The sequence below is a fragment of the Sorghum bicolor genome, chromosome 3 (assembly GCF_000003195.3).
Source record: "Sorghum bicolor cultivar BTx623 chromosome 3, Sorghum_bicolor_NCBIv3, whole genome shotgun sequence".
NCBI classification, from domain to species: Eukaryota; Viridiplantae; Streptophyta; class Magnoliopsida; order Poales; family Poaceae; genus Sorghum; species Sorghum bicolor.
The window spans coordinates 70,913,657-70,934,216 of record NC_012872.2 but is presented as its reverse complement, the minus strand read 5'-3'; the positions used below and the strand labels follow the sequence as shown (position 1 = coordinate 70,934,216).

Genomic DNA, 20,560 nt, shown 5'->3' with positions numbered 1-20,560 from the left:
TAGTAATTTCATGACATGCCTCGTAATGAGCAGGGTCAGCTGAGTCGCAACAAGCTTGGGGGCAAAGAGATTTACCGGCAGCGCAGAGAGAAACCTGCCTTGGGTCAAGCAATGAGGGAGACCAAAGCCAAGTTTTCAGCAAAGAGATGAGATGGGATCAAGGCTACCACACTTAATAAACTACAACGATTATTAATTCCACCTGTGAGAAGGATGAAGTCAGAGGTTCTCAGTTTTTTGTCCTTAAAAAAATTCAGACTTCCCAAGCTTAAACCCCACGCATATAATCTATCCCCTTAAACTAATCAAACAAGCCAAAAAAAACTACTCCTACTCTAGTAGGTGGCATCAACCCCAAGAAAACCGCCCTGAGAAATATCAAAGCCATTGTTAATTAGCCACTGACATTGTACTCTTCCTAGCAGCTATTAGTTGTATACTACTGGCTACTGCATCTGGTTTGATTTGATTGTCCTTGCAGACCTCTGATGCACCAGTGTGATGATAGGTAAATTTTCCTCGCCTCTTTGGTAGGGGTAGTATACTCTAATTAGATGTTGACAAAAATACTGAAATGATACTAGTAGTACTTCTGATGCTGAATATAAATATATATAGCTCTGAATACTGAATGGTAAGGATTGTGTTTACAATTTTCAGAAAGTTGGACCGCACACACTGTAGGACGATACATCTATTTGTTTTGGCCTTTGCGACCTGCTTGCTGATTTGCTTGCAGCTCACTCCAATGATCGAGGCTGGCTCGCATGAGGGCACAATTGAGCATCCCATCCCCTCTCTCTGTCACTCAACTCAGGGTTTTAGTTGCAAAAACTTTTTGGATTTTGACACTGTAGCACTTTTATTTTTATTTGACAAACATTGTCCAATCATGAAGTAACTAGGCTTAAAAGATTTGTCTCGCGATTTACAGACAAACTATGTAATTAGTTTTTATTTTTATCTATATTTAATACTCTATGCATGTGCCGCAAGATTCGATGTGATGGGGAATCTTGTAAGTTTTGGATTTTTGGGTGTATCCAAACGGCCTCACTCACTCACTCCCATCTAATTTTGCTGCTGGCCTTTCCGGGTTCCAATGATTGCCGGGAAGATGGTAACTGCCCCCTGCTACGGAGGGGCTAGCTCTTTGCTTGCAACCAAAGGAGCAGGCCATGAGGAGTACTGCCGGCCGCTGCACCGGCTGCATGCGATGCAAATGCAACTACAGCGGAGGGGCCAGGCCATGGCCATGCCACATTGCCAGTTTGCCATAGCACGGCGAGAAAGCAGGGCCCTGTCCCTGTGGCTGTGGGTGATGAGCCGACTCAGGCTCCCAGACCGCTGTACTGCCATGCAAACAATGGTCCCAAACGCCCCATGCTCTCACCTCAAACTTGTGCTTCCATCTTACTTCACCGGTTCTAATTAAGCGAGGAAACACTGTCTATATAATATGGTTTTTTTGTGTAGCAAAAAAATAGACATCCAAACACGAGTCGAAAAATGACTCAAGTTCATGTGGCTGGACGCATGACCACATCCGCCTTGTTCGTTTGGCTAAAGTCATGGTAAAAAGTATTGTTGGCTGATTTGTTATGAGAGAAAAAACACTGCTGAATGACTGACAAAATCGGCTGATAAACTTAAGTGAATCCTCCAGTAAATGCAAAAGTGAGGAGCAAGATTCACTGCTTCTAAGGCCTTGTTTAGTTCGCAAAAATTTTCAAGATTTCCCGTCACATCGAATCTTTGGTCGCATGCATATGCATGGAGCATTAAATAAAGATAAAAATAAAAACTAATTACACAGTTTAACTGAAATTTGTGAGATGAATCTTTTGAGCCTAGTTACTCCGTGATTGGACAATGTTTGTCAAATAAAAACGAAAGTGCTACAGTAGCAAAAAAAAAAAAACCAAAATTTCGCGAACTAAACAAGGCCTAAACAATGGACACCTGATCCGAGGTAAAACGGACATGATGATCTTACCGCAATCCGGTAATGCAAATCTTACTGTCAGAGCTTATTAGTAAATACTAGTACTAGTACTACCAGTAGTACTTAATGACTGGTGCTGAGAGGACTTGACGATAATGGATCAACGCGTCGTGTGTTTACTTTTGCGCCGGTGTCGGCCCTGCTGCCTCTGCGGCAATGGGACTTTACGCTTTCCGAGTGGTGGTGGTGGTGGCGGTGAAAAAGGGAAAAGTCATTAGCAGGGCTTTCCTTATGTGCATGGTCCTCGGCTTATTGCGCTTATGACTTTTACAAAGCGCACGGCGCCGATGCTATGCTGCTGCAACAGAGCTTTTGTACGTGGCCTCTTTTGTCACTCCAATCAGAGGCTAAACTATACTATAAGAGTCTACCAAAAGGCAGTGACAGTGAGTAAAAAGAGGAGTAAATTAATGTAAGACCTGGAAAGCGAGGGTTAAAAAGCCTGTTAGTGCGTCGTGTGTGCAGGACGACTAGCTGTTGATTGGCTTGGCTAGTTGCTGCTGCGGCCCCGGCCCTTCCATATACAGAGCAGAGAGATGTCTGTTGTTCTCTCTAATTCCCCTCTTTGATTTCTTTCCACATCTACATTTTTATAATATAATATAGTAATATATACAAAGGCTTTTTTCAAAGGGGATGCCCTTTATTATACTCGTACTCAGTATTTTGTGCTCTTCTCACCAGCAGCGGAGCAGGCATGTGACTGTCAGCGCCGATCCCGATGCAGCGATTAGAATAAGCCGCAGAGACATCATGTATTAGTACTACTTCCTATCTGTAAAGAAAACGTTTTAGGTGCCCAACTGTCTGGTGGTGCTCGCAGTAATTAACCCGCTGCTAATCCATTGTCCATCACTTCATCCCCCTCTCCCCTCCTCAACCGTACATACTGACCGAGCTGCAACTTTACATTCCCGTTCGCAGCGCACAAAAAGTCAAGGATGACCTGCAGGTTAAACTAGTGTTCCACTTGAGAGAACAACAGGCAGCACAGCGTGTAGGTTTTCCTCTCTGTTGAAATATGAATATAAAATTAATTATCGACTTTTCATATCGGTTTAATAATCCTTTGAGTTCAATAAGTTTTTTTTTGTGTTGATTGAATCGGTCAATGCATGTAACTTGTATTAGAACCGATCTCAGGAGTAAATCCTGCCTAGCACAATTGTGTTTCCTTGCCGGTTTAAATTGTCTAAGTTTCTAGGTTGAACTAATTTTCTCACTGGTTTAAGTCACTTAAATTTTAGGCTGAACTAGTCATGCATGCAACTTAATACTTTTTACATGTTATCTAATCATCATAACAAATAAGTTACAATAAAATTGCCAACTTGGCAAAATCTCTCCATAGAATTACCACATCCATGGAAAATCGTGGCAGTATTTCACGTTCTCAACGAGACCATCGAAGTAAGTATTTTCCTCCACACGAGAGTTCATTAGCCTGTTCGTTTGTGGGCCATTTCGATCGCGCCGCCGGTCATTGATCAAAAGGTTTTATATATGTTTTTCTCTTTGGTTTTCAAATATAGTACAAGGCCTTGTTTAGTTCCCTGTAAATTTTGCAAAATTTTTCAAATTTTTCGTCACATCGAATCTTTAGACGTATGCATGAAGTATTACATATAGATGAAAATAAAAACTAATTACACAGTTTGATCGAAATTGACGAGACGAATCTTTTGAGCCTAGTTAGTCCATAATTGGACAATATTTGTCAAATACAAACGAAAGTGGTACTGTTCACATTTTGTAAAAATTTTTGGAACTAAACAAGGCCCAAATGGAAAACACGACTGGAACGAAAGATTGCTGTGGTACGGCGCAGAAGCAGTGTCTGACATCGAAACCGTGGGCGCAGAGAAACTGTGGGTGCATTAGTTAGGGCGAAAATTAAAACCGAAGGGGAAGAATTAAATTTGGAGCGGAGGGCCGGGAGGCTCATCACTGATTCACCGGTAGGTGTGGCCTGGCCTGGCCGTATGGACGACGGACGGGACGGACACAGGCCGCCGAGGCTTTTGCTGCTCCCCACCTTTCCCTCCAGCTCGTACCGCCTGTCCGCTCTCCGTCGTCCCGTCTCGTCTCGTCTTGTCAGCGCCACCGCCACCCCCAGGACAGGGATCGGCGTCCGCGGCTTCATTGGATCCGTTTCGTTTCGTTGTCTCGGACGGTGGAATTAAAAATGCCTTTTTAAATAATAATAATAATGATTTGTCTGTCTGTTTGTTTGTTTGTTTATAGAAGATCAGCAGCCTAGTAGGAGATGAATTTCGGCACGAGATGGTGATAGGTTTCCGCCCGCGAGTCAGAGCTCGGAAGCATGCATCATGCACGGTCAAGGACCATAGTAGTAGCCGACCAGCGGTTTCCTTCATTACGTGCTGAGGGGTGCCATGGTCATGGCGCTGAAACATTCCAATTTTAACAATACAATTGTAAGCATCCCCCGGCAGACACTAGTGGCCACGTCACCCTGGAGTTTGCAAGCCACATATTTGCTCCAGCAAAAAAGAGAACCCAAGTATCCCCTAAATCAACAGCAATTTTTTGATCACAAAATCAACAGCAATTGGAGCTGTGGAATGGGTGGACAGAAGAAAATTTACCGGCATTTTTACTGGCCTCCGAGCGGTCGGCATAGAACACGCCCGGCACTGACGGGCAGCCAGCCAAGAATCGGAAGTGTCGGACCATTCCTCGATCGGTGGCGCGCACGCAGCGCAGGCACCGGAATTAGACCGAGGAGAGGGTAAGGGAAGGTCAAGGCACGAGGGCGCTAGCGGCGGAGATAGCGAGCACCCGGCGTCCGGAGACGGCGTGGCGCCATGGGTGGCTGCTACTCCGTCATCGCGGCCACCAAGCTAAAGATGCTGCGCCGCGGAGGCCGTGGTGCCGCCGCCATCCTCCCCGTCGACGCCAGCCACGACGACGAAGACCCGTGCTGCTCCCCGGACCACGACGACGTCGTCACATGCAAGGAGAGGAAGAAGGAGGGCGGTGGCAGGAAGGGCAGGAAGAAGCAGGGCTCCATCCTGGGTGACGCCGGCACCGTCGACCCGGACTTCTCGCGACGGTATCGGCTCGGCGCGGAGCTCGGGCGCGGCGAGTTCGGCGTCACGCGACGGTGCGAGGACACCGCCACGGGGGAGGCTCTGGCATGCAAGACGCTCCGGCGGAAGCGGCTGCTCCTGCGGCGCGTCGGGCCCGACGCGGACGACGTGCGGCGCGAGGTGGAGATCATGCGGCGCATGTCGGAGGCCGGCGCGGGCAGGGTGGTGAGCCTGCGCGAGGCGTGCGAGGACGACGAAGGTGTGCACCTCGTCATGGAGCTCTGCGAGGGTGGCGAGCTCTTCGACCGCATCTTCGAGCGCCAGCATTACTCTGAACGCGCCGCCGCCAAGCTCGCCCGCACCATTGTCGAGGTCGTGCAGGTAACCGTCAGTTCGTCCATGACCAGCCCGAGCAAGACCGCATGAATTCGCCAGTGGGAACGTTTGGTTACAGGGACTAAATACCGACCAAAAGTTGACTTTTTGTCGTATCGAATATTTAAACACATACATAAATAACTAAATACGAACTATTTATAAAACTAAAACCACATATTAAAACTAATTTATGAGATATTTTTAAACTTAAATAATTCATAATTAATGATAGATTAATCTATGATTGCTACAGTAAACCTATGCTAATAACAGATTAATTAGATTTAATAAATTTATTTCATGGATTAATAATAGAATCTGTAATTTATTTTTTATTAATATTTGAACACCTTATATGATATATGTGACACATATTGAACTTTAGCCCTTATATCTAAAACACTGTTATTCCTGCCTCGTCATGTACAACAAATCCGATACGCAGTTGTGCCACGAGAACGGAGTGATGCACAGGGACCTCAAGCCGGAGAACTTCCTGTTCGTGAACAAGTCGGAGGAGTCGCCTCTAAAGGCCATCGACTTCGGCCTCTCCGTGTACTTCAAGCCGGGTACGGCCGGCCGGCCACCACATCTCCATCGCAAGCTCGGTTCATGCTGCCATATACTCTCTCCATACTTAAAAAAATAAAGTCATTTTGATAAGATTTAGATAAAACATTAAGAATATAAATGATGAATAATTTTTAAGTTGTTGTAAAAATTATATGATTGGATTGTCTTGGAAAATACTTTTATAAAAATATAAATAGATCATTTTTGGTTAAATATTTTTTATAAAAATAATGAGTTAAAGTCAGGCGTTTGAGACTATATCTCTGTCCAAAATAATTTTATTTTTTAGTATGAAGCGAGTACCTGATTAGAGCTGAGATGAATGACCATGGGAAGCTCTGCCCATGCAGGGGATCGGTTCACCGAAGTGGTTGGTAGCGGGTGTTACATGGCTCCAGAGGTTCTCAAGAGAAGCTATGGGCCAGAGATAGACGTGTGGAGCGCTGGTGTCATCCTGCACATCCTTCTCTGTGGGTTCCCTCCGTTTTGGGGAGGTGAATGCTGCTCCCTTTTCATTCTCATAAGTACTGTAGTTCAATTCAGTGATCAGGACTGCTCATGCAATGTTGTTTGTTTCAATGATTCCAGACTCCGATGAGAAAATTGCACAGTCGATACTACGGGGAGTAATAAACTTACAGAAGGATCCATGGCCCAAGGTCTCCCAGAGTGCAAAGGATCTTGTCAAGAAGATGCTTGACCCAGATCCTAGTACACGGTTGACGGCAAAGCAAGTCCTTGGTTAGTAGTCCTGAGTCCAATCTTATTGAAAACCAAATGGAAAGGACAGACTGCATCTGTTCATAGAAAAAAATCACAAGAAATTTGATATTACTCTGTTGTGCTATACTGTTATTGCCATTATTTTTTTTTCGACCGTGAGCATATTTTTCATCTGTTATTGCTATACTTTCTCTCCTTTTGACAAAAAACACAGAGCATCCTTGGCTCAAGAATGCTGATAAGGCTTCAAATGTGTCACTCGGAGAGGTTGTTCGGTCGAGGCTCAAGCAGTTCTCGTCTATGAACAAGTTTAAGAAGAAGGCACTTGGAGTAAGTTGCAGATAACTTGCTGTTACTACCCTTAATTAATTCCTTCAAGTGACACGCTAACTGATCTTTTTCTGATAATGATTAATGCAGGTCGTCGCCATGAATTTACCGAGGGAAGAGATTGACAAATACCATCAAATGTTCCATACCATGGACAAGGACAATGACGGTAATTTGTCACTTGACGAGCTGAAGGAGGGTTTCCGGATAAACGGTCATCCTGTTCCAGAGGAAGAGATAAAGATGCTGTTACAAGCGGTGAGTGCAAGGATTACCATTTTTTATTCTTATATTACATAATGTAGTATTAGGATGAGTGGGATATTGGCAACTGAACTACAATTAATAGAGTCGAAGAGGTAAATTCATCTGCAATTGCAGCCAAGTATTAATTCACAAACCTAAAAGTGTAGTTTGCATTATGAAATCAATGCTCATACTACGAAGTTGCACAAATGAATTACCATTGCAATGATCTAACACAATTGTCTTCGTTTTGCAGGGTGATATACATGGAAATGGCACGTTAGATTGTGAGGAATTTGTAACAGTCTTACTTCACATTAAAAAGATGAGTAATAACGACTATCTACCTAAAGCTTTCAAGTTCTTCGACAAAGACGGGAATGGTTTTATTGAAATGGCTGAGTTGATGGAGGCTCTAGGTGATGGTGAACTAAAATCTAATGAGCAAGTGGTTAACGACATTATTCGTGAGGTTGACAAGGACAAGGTTAGTACTTAGTAAACTAACTAATCAAAACTATTATCACTTAAATATTGACCACACTGTAATTACAATAAAAGGAAAGGAAAATAATATCGTTTTATTACATCAGTTTGCATCAAATATTTGGACTCATGCATGAAGCATTAAATATATATTAAAAAATAACTAATTGTACAGTTTGTATATATTTTACTAGATTAATCTTTTAAGCCTAATTAGTCTATGATTAGACATTAATTGCTATAATTACAAATGTACTACAATACCCAAAATTTCTTTTCGCGAACTGAACAAGGCCATATACTAGTTTTCGACGAAGTAAAAGATTACAAATCTGATATGAGAGTCAGTGTAAATCCAAAAGACTTGTTGTTGGGTTCCATCAATGTTTTTATTCCTCATCCTGGATTGCACAACACATTCTTATTTAGCATAGCTAATATTTTATAAATGTTCAACAGGATGGACGTATCAGCTATCCAGAGTTTGAATTGATGATGAAGGGTGGATCGGACTGGAGGAATGCCTCTAGAAGGTACTCAAGAGAAAATTTCAGTAGCCTCAGTCGAAGGCTGTGCAAAGATACTTTATGAAACAAGAAAGTAGTTTCCAAGCAGCAATTACTGACTGATAGTACCACGCCCTCAACTAAACAGCAAGCATCAGAAGACAATGCAAAAGCAGGATTACTGGATCTGATGGAAATAAGGGTTAAAGGAGATCCCATATACCAGTTGCATGCTTGACAAACTTCGTCAAGTAGCAAGCCCTCTGGCATTGTCCTTTGTTCTGGAAGTAAACTTTACTGTTCCTAGGATACATATCAATGACTTAGACATAGAGAGATGTAAAGGAAGCCCCAGCATCCATGCAATCCACTAACCGGATTTTGACGTTTTACTACTGTCAAATTCATAAAGAAAAGAAGTTGTCCATCTGAATGCCTAGAATTAAAATAGAATACCCAAAATTAATAGATCAAAAGAGCTTTAAATTGCTGAGAGGAAAAACAGTAATTTCGTCCAAACAATATTTTACACAAAAACGATGAAGTGCACAGCACCGACACAACTTGAAAGCTGAGTAATAAATTGGTTTGATCTGCAATTCAGTTTAAGTGGGAAAAGAATCTCCTCCCACGGAGGCCAATGCAGAAAGCAAAAGATAAAAATACCCCTCAAGAAGTACCTATATATAATGTCATCTATTTTCGAAAGTAAAAATGCCAGATATTTTGGGACAAGATTCAAATACCTATATATAAGGTCATCTATTTTAGGACAGGAGGAGTAGTTCATTTCACAACGTGCACATAGGTCAAGGAAGCAACCGTTTCAATAGGAATTCAATATGAAATAACCACCCATTAAATGTAATAAGTTATTCACAGTGTAGCCAATTCTTTTCTATGTCCTCTAAAGGATAAGTATTATCTCAAGTACTCTCATTGTCTCTATAGATCAAATTTTAGAGTTATTTTTGACTAAATTTATAGAAAATAGCAGCAATATTTATGGCACTGAATTAGCATAAAATATATATTTATAATATATTCATTCGATGTAATAGGTATTGTTGTTCTTTTCTACGAATTCAGTCATCAAACTTAATATGCTGGAGTTAAGACAACTCCAATAGTTGATTTATTCAGGGACGAAGGGAGTATTGTGGAAGAGACGAGACAAATCAAATATTGTCCTCAACGATACTATATTTTTTTGTGGTAGAAGAATTAATTAACAGTGACTTGAAACCACAAGAATTGCTTTAAATAATGCAGCGTCGTCTTCCATATCGAGGCACCTAAGATGCCATTATTTTCTTAACACAAGATGAAAGGGAAGTACGTAACTACGTAACAAAAGCTCCATGAAACCAAAAGGACAGGAAAAGGAAAAACCAAAGGGCACAGGGACGCAGGGTGCAGTGCAGCAGAAAGCAACAGGCAAGCACGAATGACTCCTCCTTTTCCTTGCTGGGGGTGCACTTGTCCACAAAAGCCTTTTATCATTTTGTGGCAAAGCCATCGGGTAATCGGGTTTACGTACCCTCCGTCCTGCGATTTCCTGCGGGCTGGACGACGTTTCTCCCGTGTGCTGTGCCACCACGAGTTCACCAGCCTCGAAGAACCACTGTTTGGCTTGGCGTGCAGTAGTAGTATACCCGAAGAGGCAGCGCCACTGTTCCTACATTTGGCTCCTGCGCAACTGTCTCGACGGATTTGGGATGAATGAGATGAGATGAGATGAGAGGCCGGCCATCTCGTTCCACGGAGAGAGGGGCCTCGCCCTCGTTGACCCCGTTAAATGATTTAGCAACGATTTTTTTTTTTATTTTTTTTGCGTTTTTTACATGATGTGAAGGGTAAAGTATATTTTTTAACCTTCAAGTATGTTATGGGTCAATCTGATTTTCAACCCTAAACTACAAAACCACTTGTCAAAAACGGATAGATTTAGTCCTTTGACTGGTTTAGAAAGTGGTTTTATGTTTTCTAATAATAAAAAATGATTTGTTGTTGCCTACAAAATTGGTTTGATCGCTACAAAATCATCAATTTATTTTAAATTATAAAAATAGGAAACTAGATCTAGTTTTCTTTTAGAAATTTTACATATTTGTTAATGCTCTGTTTAGAGTTATTTGGATATCATTTGCTTAAATAACTAATAAGCACGACTACAAGCGGTAAAGAAACAGGAAACCACTTGAAAAAAAAACTATATATAGTAGACCACAAACTAGTAGATAACCATTCTTTAAAAAACTGATACTAGTTTTTTATTTTTATAATTTAAAATAAATAATGAGCGACTACGAGCACCAAAGAAACAGATCCACTTCAGTAGTCTAAACTGCGTTTTACGATAGCAACGCAGCGTGGTTTTAGTATCGTCTGGACACTACTGCTAGTAGTTCAATAATGCTCTGGATGTATAGATACCGTACAGTACGTTTTCAATAATGCTAGTAGTACGATAATCTAATTTCCATTCACAAGCATCTTTAGGGCACTCACAATGCAGACTCTATCATAGAGTCTAAAGTTATTTATTACCTCGAACAATTTAGACTTAGAGTCTAAATAAGACTTTGAGTCTTATTTTTTTGACCTCTTTCTTCAATAAATATGTTGCCACATCAGCAAAAAACCATAAATAATATGTAATTAATTGTCTTATACTCTATGATAGAGTCTTGCATTGTGAGTACCCTTATAAAATGAAACATTTATATGTATTTCCCAATCACTTAACACAAAAGTCGTTTATGTGATAATCCAGTATTCGAGATTACTTGGACAGTAAAACAGTCAAAACATAACGACTGTGCTAATCAACAAAGAGTGTGTATAATATCCTTGATTAAATTTTATGCTATTTGTCTTATATAATAAAATTAAAATTCTTGGCCTACTTGAGGAAGAATGTGTAAAACCCAATAGCTCCCTATTATCATCACAAATAAAAGTAAAATAATGTTCTAGAATGAGCTATCGACCATCCAAAAGTTGCTAACAAAAACAGACCATTGAAAAATGTATTTGACACAAATACTCAGGGACGGAGCCAACGCTCGGGCAGGGCGGGCTCGAGCCCCCCCCTACCGCTGGCGTGTACATAGAGCTCCCCGAAGCCCCTCAAGAAAATTTCACGTATTTATATATATAATAGGAAGGGCTGACATATTTTGGGCTAATTTATATGATCTATTATCTTCTAAATTCATAATTTTGAGGTCCATATATATTTGATTAATCAATTTTATCTATTTCTCTAGATTGCTATTTTGGACAAATAATGTGTGTCAACATCAGGTGCCGTTTATTAGCTTCGTAAATCGTAGTTGGACCTTTAGGTATGAGTGAACTGTATCTTTTATTTTTTCATGATATATTTTATAAATTTTATCATTAATCAATGTTTCCAATATAAGAGTTTTAAGCTATGATATATTTGTCTATTGTTGTGGTCATAGTAGAGCTAAGTCGTCGTAAGATTTTTGTTCAGCCCCTCCTAAACTTTTTTCTGGCTTCGTCCTTGCATATACTTACAACTCTATGAATGTAGAGCATGTATAGGTCAGACCTACGAGATCTTGATGTTGACCAAGTCGTCATAAGAGCATCTCTAAGAGAACACGATAATTTGTTCCAAAAAACACTGATGTTTCCAAAGAAGTATTGAAAGAAATAAATAAGATCATCTTTAACAGATTTTAATAATTCAATCGTAAAATATAGAAGACAATTTTACATCCTATAACATTTCTAAAATTTTCCAACCACTTTTATATATCTTTCTCTCTTATACATTTTAATGAGGAACTCTTTTCTACTCTTTATTTTTTTCCATACCCTTTCACCTTTAGATTGGGAGACCGATACTCACGGATCTTTGCATGCGTTGGGTGATTTTTTTTTTTGAAGTGGCAAAAGATTAGGAGGTGGTATTGGAAACTCTTGGAGATGAGTTTTTTTCTATTGTTGCCAAAAATCCTAGATTAGGATGTTTTATTGGAAACTCTTGCACAGAAAAGGTAATTAGGTGTAAACATATGGACATAAGTTGAAGGTGGAGGCTCGACTTTAATTCAAAAACACTACTACCTTAGTTTAAATTATAAGACATATTTTATTTTGTTGCAAAAATGGACAATTGCTCTATTAATATATTTTGACAAAAAATGTCATTATATTGCTATTTTAAAATACCTACTTAAGATTGTACTTTTATATCATAGATAAGTAGTTTTCAATGGAGTAATTATTAATATCGAAACATTGCCATATCAAAATGAAATGTGCCTTGTCAAACTGAGTCATCCATTCAGAAAATAATAGGCGTATTTGACCACAGAAAAATAATACAAAACAGATTTTGACCTGTAAAAGTTTTTGTAACAATTAAACTACTGCATCCTTGAATTTTTACTAAGATGCCGCTAATGTTCAAATAAATCAAACCACATTTACTTTGGGTGGTAGCAAAAACAAGCACGTATTTCTAAATTTCCGACCCGAACCTGCTCGTTTGTCTTATAAGCCGTACTTTTTCTAACAACCAATAATATCTTCTGCATGACTTTTTAAACAAGCGGAAAAAAGACACCAACATCATCGAACAGAAGGGGCTGAAAACTTCATTCAGCCATAAATAATAAATAAAAACTATCACAGCACACAAACAGATCGCAGCGGTTCCCATCCAATGGGCTCCTTGTTCTATCCTGGAATTAAAAACTGGAAACCATTAAAAATTGTTTAGTTTTTGGCTAGTATACGATCTAACCCAGACTACCAAGCATCCTTTGTCCCCTTGTGGGCTTGCCTCCCTCCCCAATTTAATGATTGGTTCATCTCTCAATTTCATGAGCCAAACAACCATCCCCTGCTTGGGGACCATCACCTTCATCTCCTTCCTCCTTAAACAATTTCCAGGATCAGAAAACAAAACACTAGCAAATTGTATTTAGTCTTTTGGGTTTATACAGCACAGATAAAAGGCAGCAGCAGAGCAGCAGTGCATCTCCCCTTTTTCCCTTCTCCACCTCCCGCAAGCAAACTCCCGGCACCGCCCCGCACCCACTTCTCTTTCTCTCCAGTGCCGCTCCCTCTAGCTTCTTCCTCCCCCCTTTCATGGCAGGAAAGGCTGAGGTGATGATGCCCATAAGCCATCCAATTTGACCCATGCTACCCTGGACCTCTATACATACTTGCCCCAGCGCAGGCACTCGCAATCTCTACTACCACTTCTCTACCACCCTCTCTCCTCCCTGCTTCTGCTTCTGCTTTTGCCTCAGCCTGCTGCAAGCTTTTGCTTTGGTTTAGGTGCTTCTTTTCCACTCCTTTACTGTTCCCCCACTTTTGCTTGCTTTGTCACGCACACGAAAAGCTCCTGCCTTTACCTTCTCGGACCTTATCTCCGCCCCCGTAGTGGGATTTGGTGGGAGCTGCGCTGCTTGCCCCTCGCGTTTCTTTGCTCAATTGGGGTCACAGCGCGTGCTCGTGGACGGAATTCGGGTTCTTGCGCGGTCCCCGTCCCCCTTGGCGATTGCGGGACGCTCGCTGCAGATCTTTGCGTAATTCCGGGAGCGCCGGAGATGAACTGTGGGCCGCCCGACCAGCTGCCGCCGGCGTCGGCGCCGGCGTGCTTCCTCAACCTCAACTGGGACCAGTCCATGGCCGCCGCCACGGCCGGCGACCACCTCGACCCGGCGCTCAGCTCGATGGTCTCCTCCCCGGCGTCCAACTCGACGGCCGCCGCGGCGACTGACGGCCTCGCTCTCCACGGGATCTCGCCACAGCCGCAGTACGGAGGCACCCCTCTCAGCTCGCCCCCCAAGCTCAACCTCTCCATGATGGGCCAGTTCCACCACTACCCGCCGCCGCAGGTCGGTGGCGCTGCGCCCAGCGGCCTGCCAATCCTCGAGAACTTGATGCCGATGGCTCATCTAGACCAGTTCCTCGCCGACCCAGGCTTCGCCGAGCGCGCGGCGAGGCTCTCCGGCTTTGACGGCCGCCCCGGTGGAAGTGGCTATGGCGGCGCCGTCCCGGGACAGTTTGGCCTCCCGGACGCTGACCCCATCGACGCATTGAAGGAGCTGGAGCTCGGGAACGGCCGGGACGAGTCATCGGTGTCCGATCCGGCGTCCGCCAGCGCGGAGATGGCGCTCAAGGGGCCTTCCGATGGCAATGCAAAGAAACGCAAGGCTAGCGGAAAGGGGAAAGGCAAGGACGGCCCCGGGTCCACCGCCGCCAAGGATCTCGCGAAGGTACGTGCACAATTGCGTTGCTTTGGTTCCCCGATTCCCCCACGCAGTTCAGGTTTGGGGCAAAAGATTTCATTCTGGGGGCGTTTTACAGGAGGAATCCGGTGGGAAGCGGTGCAAATCGGCGGACGAGAGCAATGGCGCGGAGGACAACTCCACCAAGGGCAAGGCCGCGCAGAGCAATAGCGAGAATGGTGGAAAGAAGCAGGGGAAGGACAGCACATCGAAGCCTCCCGAGCCGCCCAAGGACTACATCCATGTCCGGGCGAGGCGCGGTGAGGCGACAGACAGCCACAGCCTCGCGGAGAGGGTACGGTTCCTTGAGGCTCAATTGCATTGTTCTTTCTGCTATCATCCTTGCTGGCTGTAGATTTGTGTGTTGAGTTTTTCTCGCTTCTTGTGAACAATTCAGGTGAGAAGGGAAAAGATCAGCCAGCGGATGAAGCTGCTGCAGGATCTTGTTCCGGGTTGCAATAAGGTACTCACTCAGCGGATGAAACTGCATCAGGCACTTGCTGTCACTCGAGTAGTTTGGTGTGCTCAGATTTGAATTTGGGAAATGTTTCTCGTTTCAGGTGGTTGGCAAGGCAGTCATGCTCGATGAAATCATAAACTACGTGCAGTCCTTGCAACGGCAAGTCGAGGTATATTTCCACTGTCAATTCACAGCTGGAATGACTCTGAAACTGCAGTTTTTTTGCCGTTTTAGAATGGAACAAGGGTCGATGTGCTCTATCTGAACCCTTTCCCTTCACATCGATTTTGCAGTTTCTGTCCATGAAATTGGCCACTGTGAATCCCCAGCTGGACTTCAACAACCTGCCTAACCTCCTTCCTAAAGATGTGAGGACACGCATATATGATCGTTCACATTACTATGTTTGGTTCCTGGTATTGAGGGAATGGAGCATTTCACCCTGTCTCATATTCCAATTCTGTTTGTAATCAGATACACCAGTCCTGTGGCCCGCTGCAGAACTCGCATTTCCCGCTGGAGACCTCAGGTGCACCGCTGCCATACCTTAACCAGCCTCACCAGGGGAACCCTCTAGGTTGCAGCCTAACCGGCATGGACAGCCAGAGTTCTATGCACCCACTTGACCCGGCATTTTGCCGGCCAATGAATTCGCAACATCCTTTCCTCAACGGTGTTAGTGATGCTGCATCTCAGGTAATGCAACCACTGTCCTGGCTCTTAAGCTTAGATCATATTCGTATGCAGTGACACTGAGGATGAAACGTGGATATGTCACAGGTCGGGACTTTCTGGCAAGACGACCTTCAAAGCGTAGTTCACATGGATATCGGGCAAAGTCAGGAGATCGCTCCCACCTCTTCGAATAGCTACAACGGTATGAAAAAAATCAGCGTCCTATCGGCTGATAGCTTAGTTGACAAACATCGCTATATATTGAGCTCTGACATCGAATTACCACTCACCAGGTTCACTGCAAACAGTCCACATGAAAATGGAGCTTTGACATAGACGAAATTCAGTCCAAAGCTCGACGCCCCTGTATATACAGAAGAGAGCACAGCTTGCAGCGGAAGCACTCTGAGATTCAACCTAACAACGTTGGGCCCTAGCAGTGTTTTAGCTTCTAATTTTCCCCCTGGTGTAATGATTCTTTGAACAAGATGTGAAGATCACCACGCTGGCGGTTGGTCGCCTGTTTTAGCTGCAAGATCGCCCGCAAGGAATGAAATGCGGTGCATTGCATCCCAGTATATTCTCAATCAGACCCTTATGCTCCCCTCAAGCGAGAGGGAAGAAGACCTGTAATATCATTTGTATTGCCATTATATTTGTAGCTGATATATATATTTAAGATCCCTATTCCTGTCATTCCTGATCTCCTTGAAGATGAAATCCCCGTTCCTGAATGGATCATAGACTCTTTTTAATTCTGATACCTGCATCTTGCCAATGGCATAGAATTGTTCTAGCTGTTGCTCTGTTGAGCTCAGGAACCAGGATTTTTTTCTTGGTTCTAGAATAAATTCAGCCAAGAAGCTGGATCGTGTAAAAAGGACATGGACAGAAGGAACAAGCAACTTGTGCTGGGAGTGGATTTGTGGGTGCTTTTTAGCTGTATGATAAGTACCCGGAGAAAGGGACAGCACTAGGCCAGGGGCTAGTAGCTGAGGACCCTTTTGATTTTGTTTTTCTTTTTTTTTTCAGCAGAGATGCTACTATGCCAGGCGTGCATCAGGCATCAGCATTCAGTGCGATGAATGCTACGCTGTTTCTGCTCGTCTATAGCTACTTTGATTTATTTTTTTTAAAAAAAGAGAGAGAGAAAAAGATCCCTCTCTTTAGTCGTTAAGTAGTTAAGAATTGGAGCTACCAATCCACTTCAGTGAAGTCCAAATCATCCAGGCTGTGATCACGCGCCAGAACGGAATCAGCGGAGCGAGTTGTTCTGATCTCTCGCTTTCTCGAGCCTGACCCGACGATCTTGTGCGGGATATAGCTGAGCCTGAGCCATCTCCAAATCATGAATAAATTACACGCTACACCATCAGATCAGAGCAGTGCTTTGCTTACTGCTGACAAATCCGTGCAGCCGGATTACTCTGCTCCGAAAGAACACTGGTTCTGCGGCTGCTACTATTCCTATTCCTGACCAGATGCAATGGAATTATGGAACGGCAGCAGCATGCGTGAGCTGTAAATTTGCAGCAAAAATAAGTGCGACAAGATCGTAAGTCACTGGGGATTATTGTTCTGCGACCGGGAGGAGAGTAGAGACAGGGATGATACACATTTATAAACGGCACAGTGAGGAGAGGACGACGGTGCAACGTGGTGTGTCCCGTACAAGAGTTCGTCGTGGCCATTGCTCAGTGCGTCTTGCTCTTGCTAGCGAGATAATGGCCGCCATGAACAACAGCCATTGCTTCCTTCCTCCTGCTTGCATCCGAGATCGACCATGGCGCTGCCACGAGCAAGAACAAGGAACCCTTTTTTGTGCTAATTATTACAGAGATATATCCAGCGGTAAGTAAGATGGTTTTTTTATCGTATGGTTTCTGTTGAGACGAGATACACAAATGATACGAGAAGATTTTCTGGTGCATGGATTGGATTGATCAGAAGTGGGCCTCGTCGTTTTTCCATGTCGAGAGGCTGCAACCGCAGCTGGAGCGAGCGAGGCGTGATTTTCTGTTAGCTTTGAAGCCAAGACTAGTGCGTCACCAGCCGCGAAAATGCTGCATTACAAAGGGGATGTGATGCGATCGCAGCCACAACCGCAAGTCAAACGCCTCGCTTTATTATGTTTTTTTTTTGGTTGTGTGAGATATGTGTATCACCAGCTGGCCCAGATCTGGACACCATATTCCGGGAAAATTTAAGGTCCGTTGGCAGCCACAGCATGAAGTGAATGAAACTTTGATCGAGCACTTGTATTCTATACTAGTATGGTGCATGGTGTCACTGTCAGTGTTTGCACGTCAACAAGAAAGAACGCTAGTGCTAGCTCCGTCCAAAAAATCATGCAATTCTAGGTTTGATCAAAATTAAAACATTTTAAATCTAACTAAATTTACAAAAAAATAGTATCAACATCTACAATTTTATATATAGATATACTATGAAAGTACTAAGTACGTTTCATGACTTCCGATAGGAGTAGCACTGAGCTGACATTACGTCAAAAATCCGTTCATACAATGAACACACCACGGATACGGTAGCCTAGCTCACCTAGTGCCGTGCCATGCCATGCCATGCCAACCTGAGCCCCTGACGGGTCCTTTCAAAGGGCGACCGATAGATAGCACCAGCCGACTGGACTGCATAGGCGTGACATGAAAATATTGGGCGCCTTTTCTGAAGCCATCGAGTCTGAATCTTATTGCTACTGCTGCTAGTCTGCATACATGCAAAAAAAAGAAAGGGCTTGAACTGTCCATATCCGTTCCAGCTTTTGCATCGGCCATGCAATGCAATCATGAAAGCCAAGATCAAGTGAAGCCACCTCTGTAGCCCTACTTCTACTACAAAGTTAGCCTCTCTCTGTTTTTTTTAAATATATTTCACCAGAAATAAAAAGCATTGTCCAAACTGATGAGCCCCAACTCCATCCGATTCAACAACACAAAGATTTCCGACATTGCATTGCACACACTGAAAGACTGAGGCCCTGTTTAGTTCCCTCCTCAAAAAAATTTTATCCATCCCATCGAATCTTTAGACACATGCATGGAACATTAAATGTAGATAAAAAAATAAACTAATTACACAGTTTGGTTAAAAATCGCGAGACGAATCTTTTAAGCCTAGTTAGTCTGTGATTAGCCTTAAGTGCTACAGTAACCTGCATGTGCTAATGACAGATTAATTATAGTTAATAGATTTGTCTTGCAGTTTCCTGATGAGCTATGTAATTTGTTTTTTTATTAGTTTCTAAAAACCCCTCCCGACATCCTTCCGACATATCCGATGTGACACCCAAAAATTTTTCATCTCCAATCTAAACAGGCCCTGAAAGGATGATTAGTGGCCCGCGAAACAAAGAGGGAGGCATGTCAGGTTCAGGTTTAGGCCATCGATCGATCGGCAAGAGGAAGAGGGCCCCTGCACTGCAACTGGCAACTGGCAACTGCAGCTGCAACCAAGGCGTAGGCGTGCATGCATACCAGCAGCATGGCTGGCTGGCTCGCAGTTGGCATGATGGAGATCCCCCTCCTAATCCGCGCCCATCTCATCTCGTCATTGCCCACCCGACATAAGCAAAGCAAGCGCGCGAGGCCGGGGCGCACAGGCGCCTCTGCTGCATGCCATCTGCCATGGCTGGTGACCCGTCCGCGTTGCCGCAAATCCCCATCGGCAGGTATAGATAGACTCTCGTGTCTGGCCCCTCGTTCATCATGGTACACCGGACCGATTATTGCGTCCAACCCAAAAACCCAGTCCACACCGTCGTACGACGAATGCAGATGCAGCAGTCTCCAGCATGACCTTGTGTGGAGTATTTTCCCATTGTTTCTATTACCGTGGGACAAAAAAACAGACTCCTATATTGATCTAGGAAATTAATGCAAACCTGGCTTATCGCACCTGACATACTTGTATCACGGTCATCATTTGTGAATTTCTGACTTCTTGTGCAGTTTCTATGGTGCAGGAGGCGTGGAGGGCGAGTGGTAGGTCGACAAGTGTGCTATCTATCTTGGGGTGGGGGTGAGTGAAGGTGAGGAGCAGGAGTGGCCCTCCTTGCAGGCTCCTGTTCCAGTGGCCTGCGTGCGTTGGTATGTGCCTATCAGCCCGGCTGCGCCCGCCCGTGGCCGTGGCCCCGACCCTCCCCGGCCCGCCCGCGGCCATGTGTGCGTGTCACCACGGCCGATGACGGACAAATGCTCTTGCCCGTGTACCTACTGCGCAGTATAAACGTAAACGTAGTACGCGGCGGCCTGCTGCCACCTCGGCTCCATCCTGACGATGCTCGTGCTCTGCTACCGTCGGTACCGAGCAGCGAGCACTGGTGGCGGTGGAGGGTGGCAATGCAAGGAGAAAAGGTGCGGATGCCGGACCGCGACCGGGCGCGCGGTACGAGTACGACACGCCCCCCCGTGTCCCGTCCCGTGCGCGATCCTCGCGGCCACGCCGTGCGGTGCCGCTTGCGATCATCGGTCCACCAGCGCACGCCCCTCGTGCGAAAGGGCCTCCCGTCCGTGCGCGGTGCCGCGCGTCCAGCGTCCTACGCGCACCGCGGCACCGGCACCCGCTTGGGTTGCGCGCGCCGCGGCCCTGCTGCCTGCGCCTGCGGTCCCCCGGGGGCCCCCCCGTATTCTCTGCACGGCCGCGTCCGCGCCGCTCGGGGCGCGCGGGCGCGAAACGAAACGGGTGCTGTGGGGATCGATGGCGATGGACTCCGCGGTCCGTGGGATGGGTTTGTGCCGCACGGACGCGGCCACGGGGGGGCCTCATCCTCATGGAGTCATGGGTGAGGATTCGGGGGTCGGAACGGAGCGGACGCGGCGGCGGTGGAC

The 20,560-nt window shown here is 44.6% G+C and overlaps 2 protein-coding genes across 2 annotated transcripts; both read left to right on the top strand.

Moving 5' to 3' along the window:
* Nucleotides 4,782-8,727, top strand: LOC8059106 (calcium-dependent protein kinase 22). Its single transcript, XM_002458934.2, has 8 exons — nucleotides 4,782-5,439; nucleotides 5,882-6,005; nucleotides 6,360-6,503; nucleotides 6,598-6,750; nucleotides 6,947-7,062; nucleotides 7,153-7,320; nucleotides 7,565-7,795; nucleotides 8,254-8,727. The coding sequence occupies exons 1-8, from the start codon at nucleotides 4,834-4,836 to the stop codon at nucleotides 8,383-8,385; spliced, it is 1,674 nt and encodes a 557-aa protein (XP_002458979.1). The 5' UTR covers nucleotides 4,782-4,833; the 3' UTR covers nucleotides 8,386-8,727.
* LOC8056168 (transcription factor bHLH79) lies at nucleotides 13,305-16,451 on the top strand. The gene is made up of 8 exons (XM_002458933.2): nucleotides 13,305-14,566; nucleotides 14,658-14,873; nucleotides 14,976-15,041; nucleotides 15,139-15,207; nucleotides 15,332-15,406; nucleotides 15,513-15,734; nucleotides 15,819-15,915; nucleotides 16,007-16,451. The coding sequence occupies exons 1-8, from the start codon at nucleotides 13,895-13,897 to the stop codon at nucleotides 16,042-16,044; spliced, it is 1,455 nt and encodes a 484-aa protein (XP_002458978.1). The 5' UTR covers nucleotides 13,305-13,894; the 3' UTR covers nucleotides 16,045-16,451.